The 14,393-nt window shown below is 37.9% G+C and overlaps 1 protein-coding gene across 8 annotated transcripts in view; it reads right to left on the bottom strand.

Annotated features, from left to right (window-relative positions):
- The window catches only part of ABI1 (abl interactor 1), a 123,795-nt gene that overhangs the window by 62,537 nt on the left and 46,865 nt on the right, over window positions 1–14,393 (bottom strand). For all 8 annotated transcript variants that reach the window (XM_080811569.1, XM_080811567.1, XM_080811565.1 and 5 more), the window contains exon 2: window positions 7,354–7,521. In XM_080811569.1, coding sequence (XP_080667695.1) covers window positions 7,354–7,521 — 168 coding nt within the window. The remainder of the gene's footprint in view (window positions 1–7,353; window positions 7,522–14,393) is intronic.

The raw sequence follows: 14,393 nt of genomic DNA on the forward strand, positions 1-14,393 counted from the left end.
CATAACAATAGCACCTTCCTGAATTCTGAGTCATTCTAATAAATGATGACATCTCGGGGGGTTGTAAGACACCCCCCACCACCCCCATCCCACTGAAGATCTGTGACCAGTTGGTCAGAATTGTGGGTAGAATGGGGATTCAACTTCTATTGGCATCTGAAATGGGAGCCGTCATGACTCTGGGTGGTTAATGTCAAAATAGCACTGCAGTTTACCAAGTGATGTCAGAATGCCAAACTTCTAATGGAGCTTCCTCCATCATTTCTTATACAAGCTAACTTCTCTATGCTGAGATACAGAAGGAATGAAGCCATAAAACTTGTAGAATTTGTATCATCATGCAATCCAAATCATGCAAGCCCCATTCCTTACAATTTCTGGCTCAGCAAATCAATCTCCAGAAAAATTATCTTTAAAAAAAGTTATTATAAGTAGTTGGAAAAAGTGGTATTAAATCCCAAAAAACTTATTAAAATCTTTTGAAACATAAGTTTGTATAATACTGCATGAAGGGTCAGCAAACTTTTTCTGAACAGAGCCGGAGTGTAAATATTTTAGGCTTTATAGGCCATATGGTGTCTGTCATAACTACTCAACCATGTTACTGCAGAAGTGAAAACAGCCATAGCAACATGTGAACCAAAAAAAAATATATATATATGCTGCTATGTTCCAATACAACTTTATTTTTCAAAAAATGAGAGGACTGAATTTAGCCCACATGGATCATCATTTACTGATCCCTGACCTAATTTCTTCAAATAAACATTCAAATTCATGCAAGGCAGCTGATGGCAAGAAGCTCTAGTGTCATACCAATAATTAACAGTCTGAAAATAAGGTTAATACATTTTCTTAGGGGAAAAAAAAACCTGAATCTATAGTAAAATACATTAACACACACATATTAATGATACAAGTGATATGTTACAAATCAAAATGTTACAAATCATGTGATATAAATCAAATATATATATATAGAAAGAATATAATGAGAAGTAGATGACCAAAGCTATACCAGAAATCTTTGCTACATTTTAGAGTATTTTTATTTAACTTCAAATTTTTCAGATAATGTCTAAAACATAACCAAAATTCAAAAATTCCTTCAACTCACATGGAAGCACATATTAAGTACCAGGCACTGTGATAGGAGATATAGGAGTCCCTGGTAGAATAACTCATTTTGAAACAAATGTTTATCCATACAGTAGTTAAAACAATTTTATTTTGGGTAACAGTAAGACAAAGTCTAGTGCCAAGACAAGGTTTAGTCCCTCAACTCCTACAAATAAACATTTATATGTTCTGCGCCATGTACTTACCGAAAAAACCTATATTCTTTACTAGCACACATTTACTATAGCTTGTTCCTCTATAAACCCATCTTGTTAATAACTATTAAAGGAAGACTGTCTCATTAAACTCAGTTAATAAAAGATGTCCTCCATCAAAGAGGAGATGAAGAAATGTACCCTAAAATGTTTGACTGTTGAATCTTAATATGTACAAGAAAAATGGAGGAAAGTTAGCAACTGGTTAGATTGTATATCAGCTTTAAAATAACAAAGGTGAAGATAAAAAATACTATTTCATAACAGAACTTTGGCAATAAGACTGAGAAATTTCTCTTATTTTCCTCATGATTTTAAGATATCATACAATTTTGTAATACCCCTTAAAAAATACAATTTTAGGGTGCCTGGGTGGCTCCGAAGGCATCTGCCTTCGGCTCGGGTCATGATCCCAGAGTCCTGGGATCGAGCCTGGGATCAGGCTCCCTGCTCAGTGTGAAGCCTGCTTTCCCCTCTCCCTCTCACACTCCCCCTGCTTGTGTTCCCTCTCTCGCTGTGTCTCTGTCAAATAAAAAAATCTCTTTTTAAAAAAATACAAATTTGGGGCACCTGGGTGGCTCAGTGGGTTAAAGCCTCTGCCTTCAGCTCAGGTCATGATCCCAGGGTTCTGGGATCAAGCCCCAAATCAGGCTCTCTGCTCAGCAGGGAGCCTGCTTCCCTTCCTCTCTCTGCCTGCCTCTCTGCCTACTTGTGATCTCTGTCAAATAAATAAATAAAATCTTAAAAATAAATAAATAAAATAAAAATACAATTTTAATCCATATCATGATGATGACAGGAAACTATCTCTACCGAAGTTTTACACAAATATAAAGTCATACCATATTTAGAACTGATTTATTGTATCATATGTATTAGTTTTTTAATGCTGCTGTAACAAACTACTACAAACTTAGTGACTTAAAACAACAGAAATGTATTCAATTACAGTTCTAGAGGCCAGAAACCCAAACTGAATTTTATAGAACTAAATGAAAGTGTCAAGCGGACCACGCTCCCTTGGAAAGTATCAAGGGAGAATCTTTTTCCTTGCTTCTTCCAGCTTCTGGTATTCTGGGCTTGTCACCACATCATTCTAATGTCTGTTCTTATATATAACCATTTTGATTTCTACTCTTCTATGTCAAATTCTCTTCTGCCTCTTTTTTTATTTTTAAAGACAGAGGATAAGCCCAAGTGTGTTGGGAGTGGGAGGGTGGTGTCAGAGGGAGAGAGAGAAAGAGAATCCCAAGCAGGCTCCAGGCCCAGAACTGAGCCCAATGGAAGCTTGATCTCACAACTGATCGAAATTGTGACCCAAGATGAAATCAAGAGTCGGACGCCCAACCAACTGAGCCATGCAGGCAACCCTCTCCCTCCCTCTTATAAGGACATATATGATCACATTTATAACATACCTGGATAATCTAGGATAATCTCCCCAGCTCAAGATCTTTAACTTACATCCTCAAAGTCCTGTCTTATAAAGTAATATATTTCTAGGGATCAAGACTTGGATACCTTTGAGGACTGTTATCAGTCTAGTACCATGTGGTTCATCTTAGAAATGTCAGATGAATATATAAATCCATTAGAATTCTGAATATATAAATCCATTACAATTCTCAATATTTGTTTCCCATGGTAAATCAGCCAATCTTATAAGTATTACTGAATGCTTCCAGCCATTGGGTGCTAACTCAACATATCATACTTTCTCATTTATTTATTTTTTACTTTTTTATTTTCATGCCTTTTCATTTTAAATGACACTCAACAATTTGCACTGTATCTTTCCCCCTACTGGTTCAGGTTATGATTAACAGTTTATAATCCTTAATAGCTAACAAAAAATATACACATGATAGTACTAAAGATGACCCACAAGTACTAGATGAGTTTGCTAGAGTTATCTACTGTAAGCGTGTGGCGTTAAGCTTTTGATTGGTGAGGCATCCATTCCAAACACATCCATCTCAAATACACATATTACTAGCTATACTGCATAGCTACTAGCAAAACAACTAAATAAGAAACCAGGTTACCCCCATCCATGACATTCTCCTTTCAAAAAGCTTTCAGTAACCTAGGTAACTAACTGCTTGAGTGACTCCATTTTTTCCCTCTGTACCCTAATTCCCACTCTGACACTTTAAATTCACCAACAGTCATGATCCCGGAGATCACCAACAGACTGAACCCGCAAAACCCTAGCACCCCACCCTCAGACCCTACAGCAGGCTCATGCTCCCTCCCTCCCTCTCTACTTGCAACCTTGATGTATAGCCTTTATGTGGCCCTGGAGAGTGCCATTTACTCTTCAAGACCTATAAATAATACATCTTGTTTTTTAAAGTTCCCTATTGGTTTTGGGAGGTGGTCCTGAATCATTAAGAGCCATGAGAGCTAGTCCAGCCAAAACAAGGGCCCGGGTGGCAGAAGTGCGAATGCCTTTGGGGCTTGATATGAGTAAATACAGGCCTGGGTTGAGTCTAAGGCATTCTTAGCCAAGACCATCATAACAGGCTGCCATAACAAAGTACTACAACTAAAAGGTTTAAACAACAAAAATAAATTTTTCATGATTCTGGAGGCTAGATATCTAAGATCAACATGTCAGCAGGGTTCTAAAAGACTGTCCTTGACTTGTAAAAGGCCCTCTTCTTTGTGTGTCTTCACATGGCCTTTCTTCTGTGTGTGTCTATGTCCTAATCAACTCCTCTTATAAGGACACCAATCAGAGGCACCTGACTGTCTCAGTCGGTTGAGTGTCCAACTCTTGGTTTCTGCTCAGGTCGTGATCTCATGGTCTTGGGACCAAGCCCCTGAGTTGGGCTCCCTACTCAGCACATTCTGCTTCAGGTTCTCTCTCCTTCTGCCCCTCTCCCCATTCGCTGGCTCTCTCCCTCTCTCAAATAAATAAAATCTTAAAAAAAAAAAAAAAAAAAAGACACCAACCCTAGTGGATAAGGGCCCACCCAGTGATCCCATTCTAACTTAATTACTTCTTTAAAAACCCTATCTCCAAAAACAGTCACATTCTGAGGTACTAGAAATTAGGACTTCAATATATGCATTCTGTGGGAACACAATTCAGCTGATAACAAGTGCCAAAGAAAAGCATGCTTAATTTTAAAACTCATGAAATATCTTTAAGGAACTGGTTAAGGAAACATAAAATAAATACTAACAGGACATTAGGGATCAGCAGAAATCCTATAATATTATAGATAAGTTCATCAAAAGTAACACAAAAGTCAGTAAGGATGGATGAAGAATTGTACAACAAAAAGAGCCAGAAAAAAATATAGGTGAAGATACATGACAAATTTGGGAGATTTTTTTTTTAATGGAAGCATAATGACCAGTAAATGACATTGAGAATACATATCATAGACTAAACCATAATAACCCCATAATGCAATGGTTCTCCAACTATGGTCCAAAATTCCCAGGGTCCCCAACATTCTGCCTTTTCTAACTATGTATCTGTGGAAAGCCAGACTTTCTTCATATATTTCAACCAAAACAACAAATCACAACAGATTAAATGCAAAAACAGGTATGAGAATCCAGTTGTCTTTTACTAAACAAAACATTAAAAAGATTTGCAAAAATGTAAAAACAATACCACTCTTCTCACAAATCTTTTTGCTTTGATGAGAGTTATTTTTCATTAAAATGTTATTTGCATTAACATGTAATGGCTGTGTTTATTGTTAAGTAAGTTAATAAGTACTTTAAAATTTAAGTTTTAATTTCTGATATAATACTGGAAGATTTTCCCATATAAACCAAAAACCCTTGCATTCTCAATAATTTTAGATGTTAAGTGTGCCTGAGAACCGAAAGTGTGAGAACTCAGAGAATTGACCCAGTTAGCACCTCTACTGCAGGAACTTACTCCACCCTCCCAGTGCCTAGACAAACTGCATCTGCCTACTTAGTCAAACCTAGGGATTACCAATGATTAAAAAAAAGTATTTTTGTAATGATAAATCCATCAACAGTACTTACAAACCTAAACATGTAGAGTATTATGTTAATAACATAGCTCCAAAACACATTAAAAATGATAAAAATTCAAAGAGAAACAGAATACATAAAAAACTAGAGTCAGAGATACAACATACCTTCCTCAACAATTAAAACAAGAAAGAAAATCAGCATGGATACAGAAGAATTGAACAATATTATCAACCAACTTGACCTGATAAGTTTACAGAACAGTCCATCCAACTGCAACAAAAATATACATTCTTCTCAAGTGCACACAAAACATTTACCAAGAGAGACTACATTCTGGGTTATAAAACAATTTATAATAAGTTTGAAAGGAGTCATATCATATAGTATTTTTTTACTACTGCAGATTTAAATTAGAAATCAACAGCAGAGAGATACTTTGAAAATCTTGAAATATTTCCAAATTGTCCCTAGGCCAGAGAAGAAACCAAAAAAGAAAATCAGGATTATTTCAAGCTGAATGAAAATGAAAGTACAACATACCTAAATTTGAGATATAGATAACACACTATTTCAAGGGAAAATTACAGACCTAAAACACCTGTATAAGGAAAAGATAAAGGCTCTCAGACCTCAGTTTTTACTTTAAGAAAGTATAAAATAAGTAAATTAATTCCAAGGAAAGGGAAAGATGAAATAATCAACTACAAAAAATAAAAGTCAACACAAATAGAACAGAAAAACAGTACAGAAAATTAATGAAACTAAAGGCTGAGGATTTTTTTAGAAGATCAATGAAACTGATGAACTAGCCATACTAATCGTTTAAAAGGAGAAAAGACACCAATTAAGAATATCAAGAATGAGACATGTGACATCACTGCAGATTCTTCAAATATTAAAAGAATAAGGGAATGTTATTAACACTAATGCAAATAAATGTAACAACACAGGTGAAATGGCCAAATTCCTGGAAAACTACAAAGCTTACTCAAGAAGAAACAGATAAAGAGAACAGCCCTGTATCTACTAAAGACATTAAATATAATGTCTAAACAGGGTGCTAAAACCACCCTGCCAAGAAAAATCCCAGGCCCAGATGGCTTCATTGGTGAATTCTAACAAACATTTAAAGGGTAACAAGTATCAATTCAACAGACACTTTTCAATAGAAGTGAACAGGAGGGAATACTACTGTCCAACATATTTGTAAAGCCAGCATTACAGTGACACCAAAACCAGACAAAGACATTATAATAACTCTCAGGAGCACAGAAGCAAAAGTTCTTAACAAAATTTTAGGAAGTGAAGTCTAACAATCAATGAAATGGAGAACACATCATGGTCACATGGAGTTTATCCCTGGAAGGCAAGGCTAGTTTAACATTCAAAAAGGGAAAAAAAAAAAAGTCATTTCAACAGACACAGAAAAAGCATTTGACAAAATCCATCATCCACTCCTGGTAGGAACTCTCAGCAAACTGCACCTAGAAGGCAACCTCCTCAATCTCATAAAGCATACTTCTGAAAAACCTGTAATATACATAATAGTGATAAAGTAAGTAATTTCTTACTAAAATAAAAAGAACAATGTCCACTTTCACTGCTCCTATTCAACATTTTCTTGAAGCATCAAACTAGTGCAATAAGGCAAAGAAGAAAAAAAAAAAAAGGAACAGAAAGGAAAGAAAAGGAGGAAGGACCAGGGAGGAGGAGGAGAGCAGAGGAGAGGTGAGGTAAGAAGAGAAGTGAAGAAGCAAAACTAAAATTGTATTTATATAATCCTCTATGTAGAAAATCCAATGAAACCTGTACAATAGCTACCATAACTATGAAGTTGACTTTAACAAGGATATAAAAGAAGTATAAAAATATCAATTCGATTTCTCTACATGCAAGCAAAAAATGAACAATGAAGCTAAGGCTATTAAAAAAAATACTATTTACAACAGCCTAAAAATATGATATACTTTGGAACATCTACTTCTTTGACTATGACTTCTATTCTGCCAGCTGCTTAAATGTGAATGTAAAGCCTTTCACAAGCTATTACCTGTGAAATATGATTGATGGAAGACTCCATTCTCCGAAGCTGAGAGGCTTGGATATCCAGCAATTGGAGGACATTGTTAGCCAATGCATTTATCTGATAAGCAACACTAGCTAGGGATTGGGTTGTGTAGGCTTTGGTCTCTTCTAAAGCTTTTCTCTTGTCGGCAGCCTGAAAATAAGAACAACAACAAAAAAATACTTATGTTAATATTCATTAAACATATATTCTATAGAAAAGCAAAGTTACAATTATATTTTTTTAATGGAAAGACCCAATAAAGTAAAAAAACTTATCAGGTAAGTCTGATGGTAGTTTCAGGACACTGGTGAGGCCATAGCAGAAAGCCTATCTGCCCAGTGGGACCCACTATCTCTTGAGTGGCCAATCCACTGAGGTCCACCAAAGGAGCCACCAAGTGACTGTCATCAGAGGCATACATTACAGTTGGTTCTCAGTCACCTAAAGCCTCTCAAACCACCAATTTATCACTTTACCTCTTTAGGACCTTATGCTAGCCCCAAGCTCCCAATCCACTGTTGAGACTTTAGCTAAACCACTCTGTAATACTGCTGCCTCAGCATTCCCTTTGTGTGGCTAAGAGGCCTACAAGGGCCTTCAATTGACACTACCTCCTCCCACAAGTGCATGCCCTAGATAACAGCCCTCAAGGTCACACGTAAATATAAGTTCCAGGTATGATTCCCCAAAACCCCCTTGTGATAAACAATCTCTCCAGTCTCTCAGCTCCTTCCCCTTTTGTGCTCCTTAGATGAGACCACCTTGGAGCTTATCAAAACCCTATTTATAGTTTTTGGTTTGAACAGGTCAATCAGAATTAGCCTGGAAAACCCAGAGCACTGCACCTGAGGACCCTAATGAAAGCATGTACCCCAAGTCCTGCTGCTCACTGCCTGCCTACATTCTGCATTGAACTCCCCGTGTCCCCTGGAGACATCATACTGTGTACCCCCAGGACCTATGAGTAATAAACTTCTCTATTTCACTTTTCCTTGCAGTCTTTTATTGAACCTTGGCTCAGCATCCAGAGGCTCTACTTAACAAATGTTAACAAAAAATCCCAACACCTACCAACAATGACATAGATTAAATCCATTCCATCTTATATTCCTGTTTACATTAATCAACATCAGAACTCCAACCTCCCTGTTATCCATTATAACCACATCTCTCATCTCCACAAAAACTACTGTGAAATTTATAAAGCAAACCTTTACCACCTGTTCTTCCCAAAGTCCTGTACATAACTCAGAATTCAGATAGTGAGAAAAGTTCAGAGGCAAAGTTCAAAGCAAAGCTCAGAACAAAGTTAAAAAAAAAAAAGTGATAAACTCTATGTAGAGGGATCACAAATAAAGGGTAAATATCATTAATAAATAATCTAAAAATGAAAAGACCAAGAATCAATAAAAGGAAAAAAGAGGTCTAACAGTTCACAAAAAAGGCAATACAATCATTTTTAACCATTTGAAAAGATATTCAACCTCATTCACTTTAAAAAAAGAAATGCAGGGGCACCTGGGTAGCTCAGTTGGTTAAGCCTCTGCCTCCGGCTCAGGTCATGATCGCAGGGTCCTGGAATAGAACCCTGCATTGGGCTCCCTGCTCACCAGGGAGCCTGCTTCTGCCCCTCCCCCTGCTTGTGGTCTCTCTCACGCTCTCTCTCTCTGTCAGATGAATAAAATCTGAAAGGAAGAAAGAAAGAAAGGAGGGAGGGAGGGAGGAAGAAAATAAAAGAAATGCAGGGGTGCCTAGGTGGCTCATCGGTTAAGCTGTCAACTCTTTTTTTTTTTTTATAAAGATTTTATTCATTTGACAGAGAGATCACAAGCAGGCAGAGAGGCAGGCAGAGAGAGAGGGGGAAGCAGGCTCCCCGCCAAGCAGAGAGCCCGATGCTGGGCTCAATCCCAGGACCCTGAGACCACGACCCGAGCGGAAGGCAGAGGCCCAACCCACTGAGCCACCCAGGCACCCAAGCTGTCAACTCTTGATTTCTGCTGATCTCCGGGTCCTGGAATCATTGGACTCTGCTCAGTGAAGAGTCAGCTTATGGATTCTCTTCCTCTTTCTCTGCCTCTCCCCTCCCCCCTCACACGTGTTAGCTTGCTTTTTCATAAATAAATAAATAAAATATTTTTAAAAAGAAAACACTCCCTGATACATTGCTGGTGATAACCAGCAAAATTACATACCAATTTATTTTCTATCCCAGTAATCTGATTTTAGGAATCTACCTCAAAGAATCACTGGCAAAAATATATAATGCAGTTATTCATGATACCACTATTTATGATAGTCAAAGACTGGAAACAACCCATCTAATCATCAATAGAGGACTGGATAAATTATGAGCTCTCTAAACAATGGAGTGCTATACTGCTGCAATAAAGAATGTTGTTATTACCACTACACTGTGATCTCCAGAATACTGCTAAGGTGAAAAACACAAGATAGGGGGAAAAAAATGTTTCTGGAATGCTACCATTTAAGAAACAGGGAAAGATATGAAAATATATGCTTATATTTTTTAATAAAGAAGAATAAACTTTTTATTTTTTTAAGACTTATTTATTTCAGAGGGAGATTGAGAGAGTGCATGAGGTGGGGAGACAAAAGAAAAGAGAAAGCAGATTTCCAGCTGTGCATGAATGAAGCCCAAGAGAGGGCTCAATCCCAGGACCCTGAGTTCATGACCTGAGCAGAAATCAAGTGTTGAACACAACTGACTGAGCCAACAGGTGCCCCTAAACCATAACATTTTTTTTTTAAATAGATTTTATTTATTTGACAGAGAGAGACACAGCGAGAGAGGGAACACAAGCAGGATGAATGGGAGAGGGAAAAGCAGGCTTCCTGCCGAGCAGGGAGCCGGACGTGGGGCTCAATCCCAGGACCCTGGGATCACGACCTGAGCTGAAGGCAGCTGCTTAACGACTGAGCCACCCAGGCGCCCCTAAACCATAACATTTTTTTAAAAATAGTTACATTTAGGGGTGCCTGGGTGGCTCAGTCGGTTAAGTGTTTGCCTTCGGCTCAGGTCATGATCTCCAGGGTCCTGGGATCGAACCCTGCATTGGGACCCCTGCGTGGTGGGGAACCTGCTTCTCCTTCTCCCTTTGTAGCTCCCCCTGCTTGTGCGTGCGCGCGCGCGCTCTCTCTCTCTCTCTCTCTCACACACACACACACACACACAAACACAACTCTCTCTCTCCCTCAAATAAATAAATAACATAAAAAAATAATTACATTAGGGGCACCCAGGTGGCTCAGTCAATTAAGCATTCAGCTCAGGTCATGATCTCATGGCCCTGGTACCAAGCCCCACATTGAGCTCCCTGCTCAACAGGGAGCTTCTCTTTCTCCCTCAGTCCCTCCCCCTCACTCATGTGCTAATGGATAAATAAATTCTTTAAAAAAATAAAAACTAAAAAATAATTACATTTAAGGTGAGGGGTTAAACAGGTTGGAGGGAGCATAGTAAGATTCTTTAAACATACCTTGTTTTATTAAAGATTTGTTTTTTAGATTTGGAACTATGCAAATAATTTATACAACCATACAACAAAATTAAATTTTAAAAAATTACCCAAAATTAAATATAAAATTAATCAAATGGGCCTGTGTATCCAATTAGTGGCTTAACCAAAGGGGAAATAAAAAGGGACATCAGAGCACAGTAATTTGATTGTTGTTTTTTTTTTTAGAGTGAGTCAGGAAGGGGCACAGGGGAAAGGGGGAGAGAAAATTAAGCAGGCTCCACACCCAGTGTGGAGCAATGAGGGGCTCATCTCACCACCCTGAGGTCATAACCTGAGCAAAAATCAAGAGCTGGACACTTACTGACTGAGCCATCCAGGTGCCTCTTGATTGTTCATTGTTAATCGGATTTATCTTTAAGACAACGATAATTCAAAGAGGGAAAAAAAACCCTGAAACTATTTTTTTAAAGATTTTATTTATTTATTTGACAGACAGTGAGAGAGAGAACACAAGCAGGAGGAGTGGGAGAGGGAGAAGCAGGCCTCCCGCTGAGCAGGGAGCCCCATCCAGGGCTTGATCCCAGGACTCTGGGATCGTGACCTGAGCCGAAGGCAGACATCCAACAACTGAGCCACCCCAAATTATCCTTTTCTTTAATGAATTGTCTTGGCACCTACTCAAAAATCAACTGACTGCATAGATGTGGGTCATTTCAGGGCTCTCTTTTGGGTTCCATTGTTAAATGGATGATCCTCATCTAGTACTATACTGAATTGATTACTGTAGATTCAGTTAACACTTTTTTTCCTTTTTTTAAGATTTTATTTGTTTATTTGACAGAGAGACAGTGAGAGAGGGAACACAAGCAGAGGAAGTGGGAGAGAGAGAGAAGCAAGCTTCCAGCCGGGTAGGCAGCCTGATGCTGGGCTTGATCCCAGGACCCTAAGATCATGACCTGAGCTGAAGGCAAGACGCTTAACCAACTGAGCCACCCAGGCGCCCCGCTTTAGTAACTCTTGAACACAGGTAGCGAAGACCCCCAGATTTTTCTTTTCCAACATTGTTTTAGATATTTTTAAGTTTTTTGCACTTTCATGTAATTTTAGAATCAGTTTGTCAACTTCCACAGAAGAGCCTGGTGAAAATCTGAGTGGAATTACACTGAATCTATAAATCAATTTGGAGAAAACTGCCATTTAACAATACTGCATCTTCCAGTTGTGAACACAATAACCCTCTCCTATTATTTAGGTCTAGAGACCTAATTGCTGAGAGAATTTAAAGTTTTTGTGTACTGGGGTGCCTGGGTGGCTCAGTGGGTTAAAGCTTCTGCCTTCGGCTCAGGTCATGATCCCAGGGTCCTGGGATCGAGCCCCACATTGGGCTCTCTGCTCAGCAGGGAGCCTGCTTCCCCTCCTCTCTCTCTGCCTGCCTCTCTGCCTACTTGTGATCTCTGTCAATTAAATAAATAAAATCTTTAAAGTTTGTGTACCAACTGCAAACATTGTGTTAAATTTATCCCTATATATTTCATATTTTTGATGCTCTCATGAATGGTACTGTTTTTACCATTTCAATTGCAACTGCAAGCTTATAGAAGTACAACTGATCTTTGAATACTGACCTTGTAATCCTACAACACTGCTATATTATTTGCTGCAGTTGCCTTTTTGTAGATTTCTTGGGCTATTATACAGAGACAATCATTAAAGATGATTTTACTTCTTACTTTCCAATCTGTATACCTTCCACTTTTTCTTGCTTTACTGAACTGGTTTTTTGGGCATCTGACTTTTATGAAGGTATATGCCCTTTATGAACCTAATGAAGTACTTCTATTCTTAGTATATTTACCAAATTAAGCAGATTTAATCTTAAGTGATACTTGGTTATTTTCAGTCATTCACTAAATTTTAGAGTTTCATCTGCCTTTTTGTTTTTACTCTAAACGTTGCATACTTTTCTTTCACTAGAGTAGGAAAGACTAGCTTTGCACTAAAATCTAGTCTCCCGTCCTCTAGAGCATAGAATTATACTTTATTTTCCAGCTTCCCTAATCACATGGTCATAAACCTAAAAATTGTCAATGGAATGATAGAGTTGAAATGGGTGCCACTTACAGGCCCAGACATAAAACCTCCCATGAATGTTCCAATGCAATTCTTGAAGTAAAATGTAGTCCTACCAAAACAATAGAGTTATGTTAAACAGAAAATATTTTACAGTTTCCATTTTTAATTTATATTTAAAATAACTAAAACTAAGTGAAATTTAAAAATTCACACTAGCCACATTTTAAAAAGTGCCCAATACCCACATGTGGATTGCAGCTACTTTACTGAAAACAGTTACCGTTATTTTCCTCTACAGGCCACTAAATTTAAAAGTAAAGTCTACACAAGAATTGCTGCTGTTGTTTATGTCAGTCTGTAAGTTTAGTATCCAACAGTTAGTCTCCCTCCTTTTTTTTAATACTTTAACTGAATCACTACCAACAGCTTTAGTATGTTCCAAGGATCATACAAAATGGATTATAAACTAAAAGACAAATAGCCAGCACTTCTCCAAGGAGCTAAAACAGACATTGTTAATTATAGCAGTCTTCTCTGTAAAGTCTAAAAACTCTTAACTAATCACTCCAGGAGTTGACATGTGATAGGAAACCCATTTGCCATCCCTGCCTTATGCCATTGATGAAGTTTGCTTAAAATGGAAATAAACATGTTCAGCTTTAAAAGAAAAAGTTAATTATTTAAAAGAGCTAAACTCAAAATAAACAATATAGCCAAGAACTAAACAGGAAATTCCTTAGATAACTGAATTTTATGAACAGCCCATACATAAAACGAGCTGTCGTTTTCTTTCCTCCTCTACCTGTGGAAACCAAGCTTTACTGAGGCAGGACTGCTAGCTGAAATAAAGAACATTTTCTTTCTTTCTTTTTTTTTTGAAGATTTTTAATTTACTTATTTGAGAGAGTGGCTGAGTGAGAGACAGAATGAGCTTGGGGGTGTGGATGTGAGACGCAGAGGGAGACAGAGAAGCAGACTCCCTGCTGAGCAGGAAGGCTGATGCAGGGCTTGATCCTAGGACTCTGGAATCACGACCTGAGCTGAAGGCTAACACTTACCCGACTGAGCCACTGGCGCCCCAAGAACATTTCTATATAATACCTATACTTGTAAGTCCTTTTCTTGCCCTTCAAGGTGTCTACAAAGGCAGAGTGATCTTTATTTTTCCACCCCCTTAAGTGTAAATTACTAGCTATAAGCAATCTCTCTCATATCTATACATTTACCTTTAACAATATTTCCTTTCCCTCATTCTCTCAACCTTCATCTCTTATCAGAGCAATAATCTTTCTCCTTCTATCTCATGTAAATACTTGAATCCTAAAAGAGACAGAGAACATCCTTGTCATGACTATGCTTAAAAACTAACGCACTCTTTTTGTTTTTTAAGATTTATTTATTTATTTATTTGAGAGAAAGATCATGCGCGCGCACATGCCACGAGACACAGAGAGAGAGAGAGAGAGATTG

This window comes from Martes martes, assembly GCF_963455335.1.
Source record: "Martes martes genome assembly, chromosome: 8".
Taxonomy (NCBI): Eukaryota; Metazoa; Chordata; class Mammalia; order Carnivora; family Mustelidae; genus Martes; species Martes martes.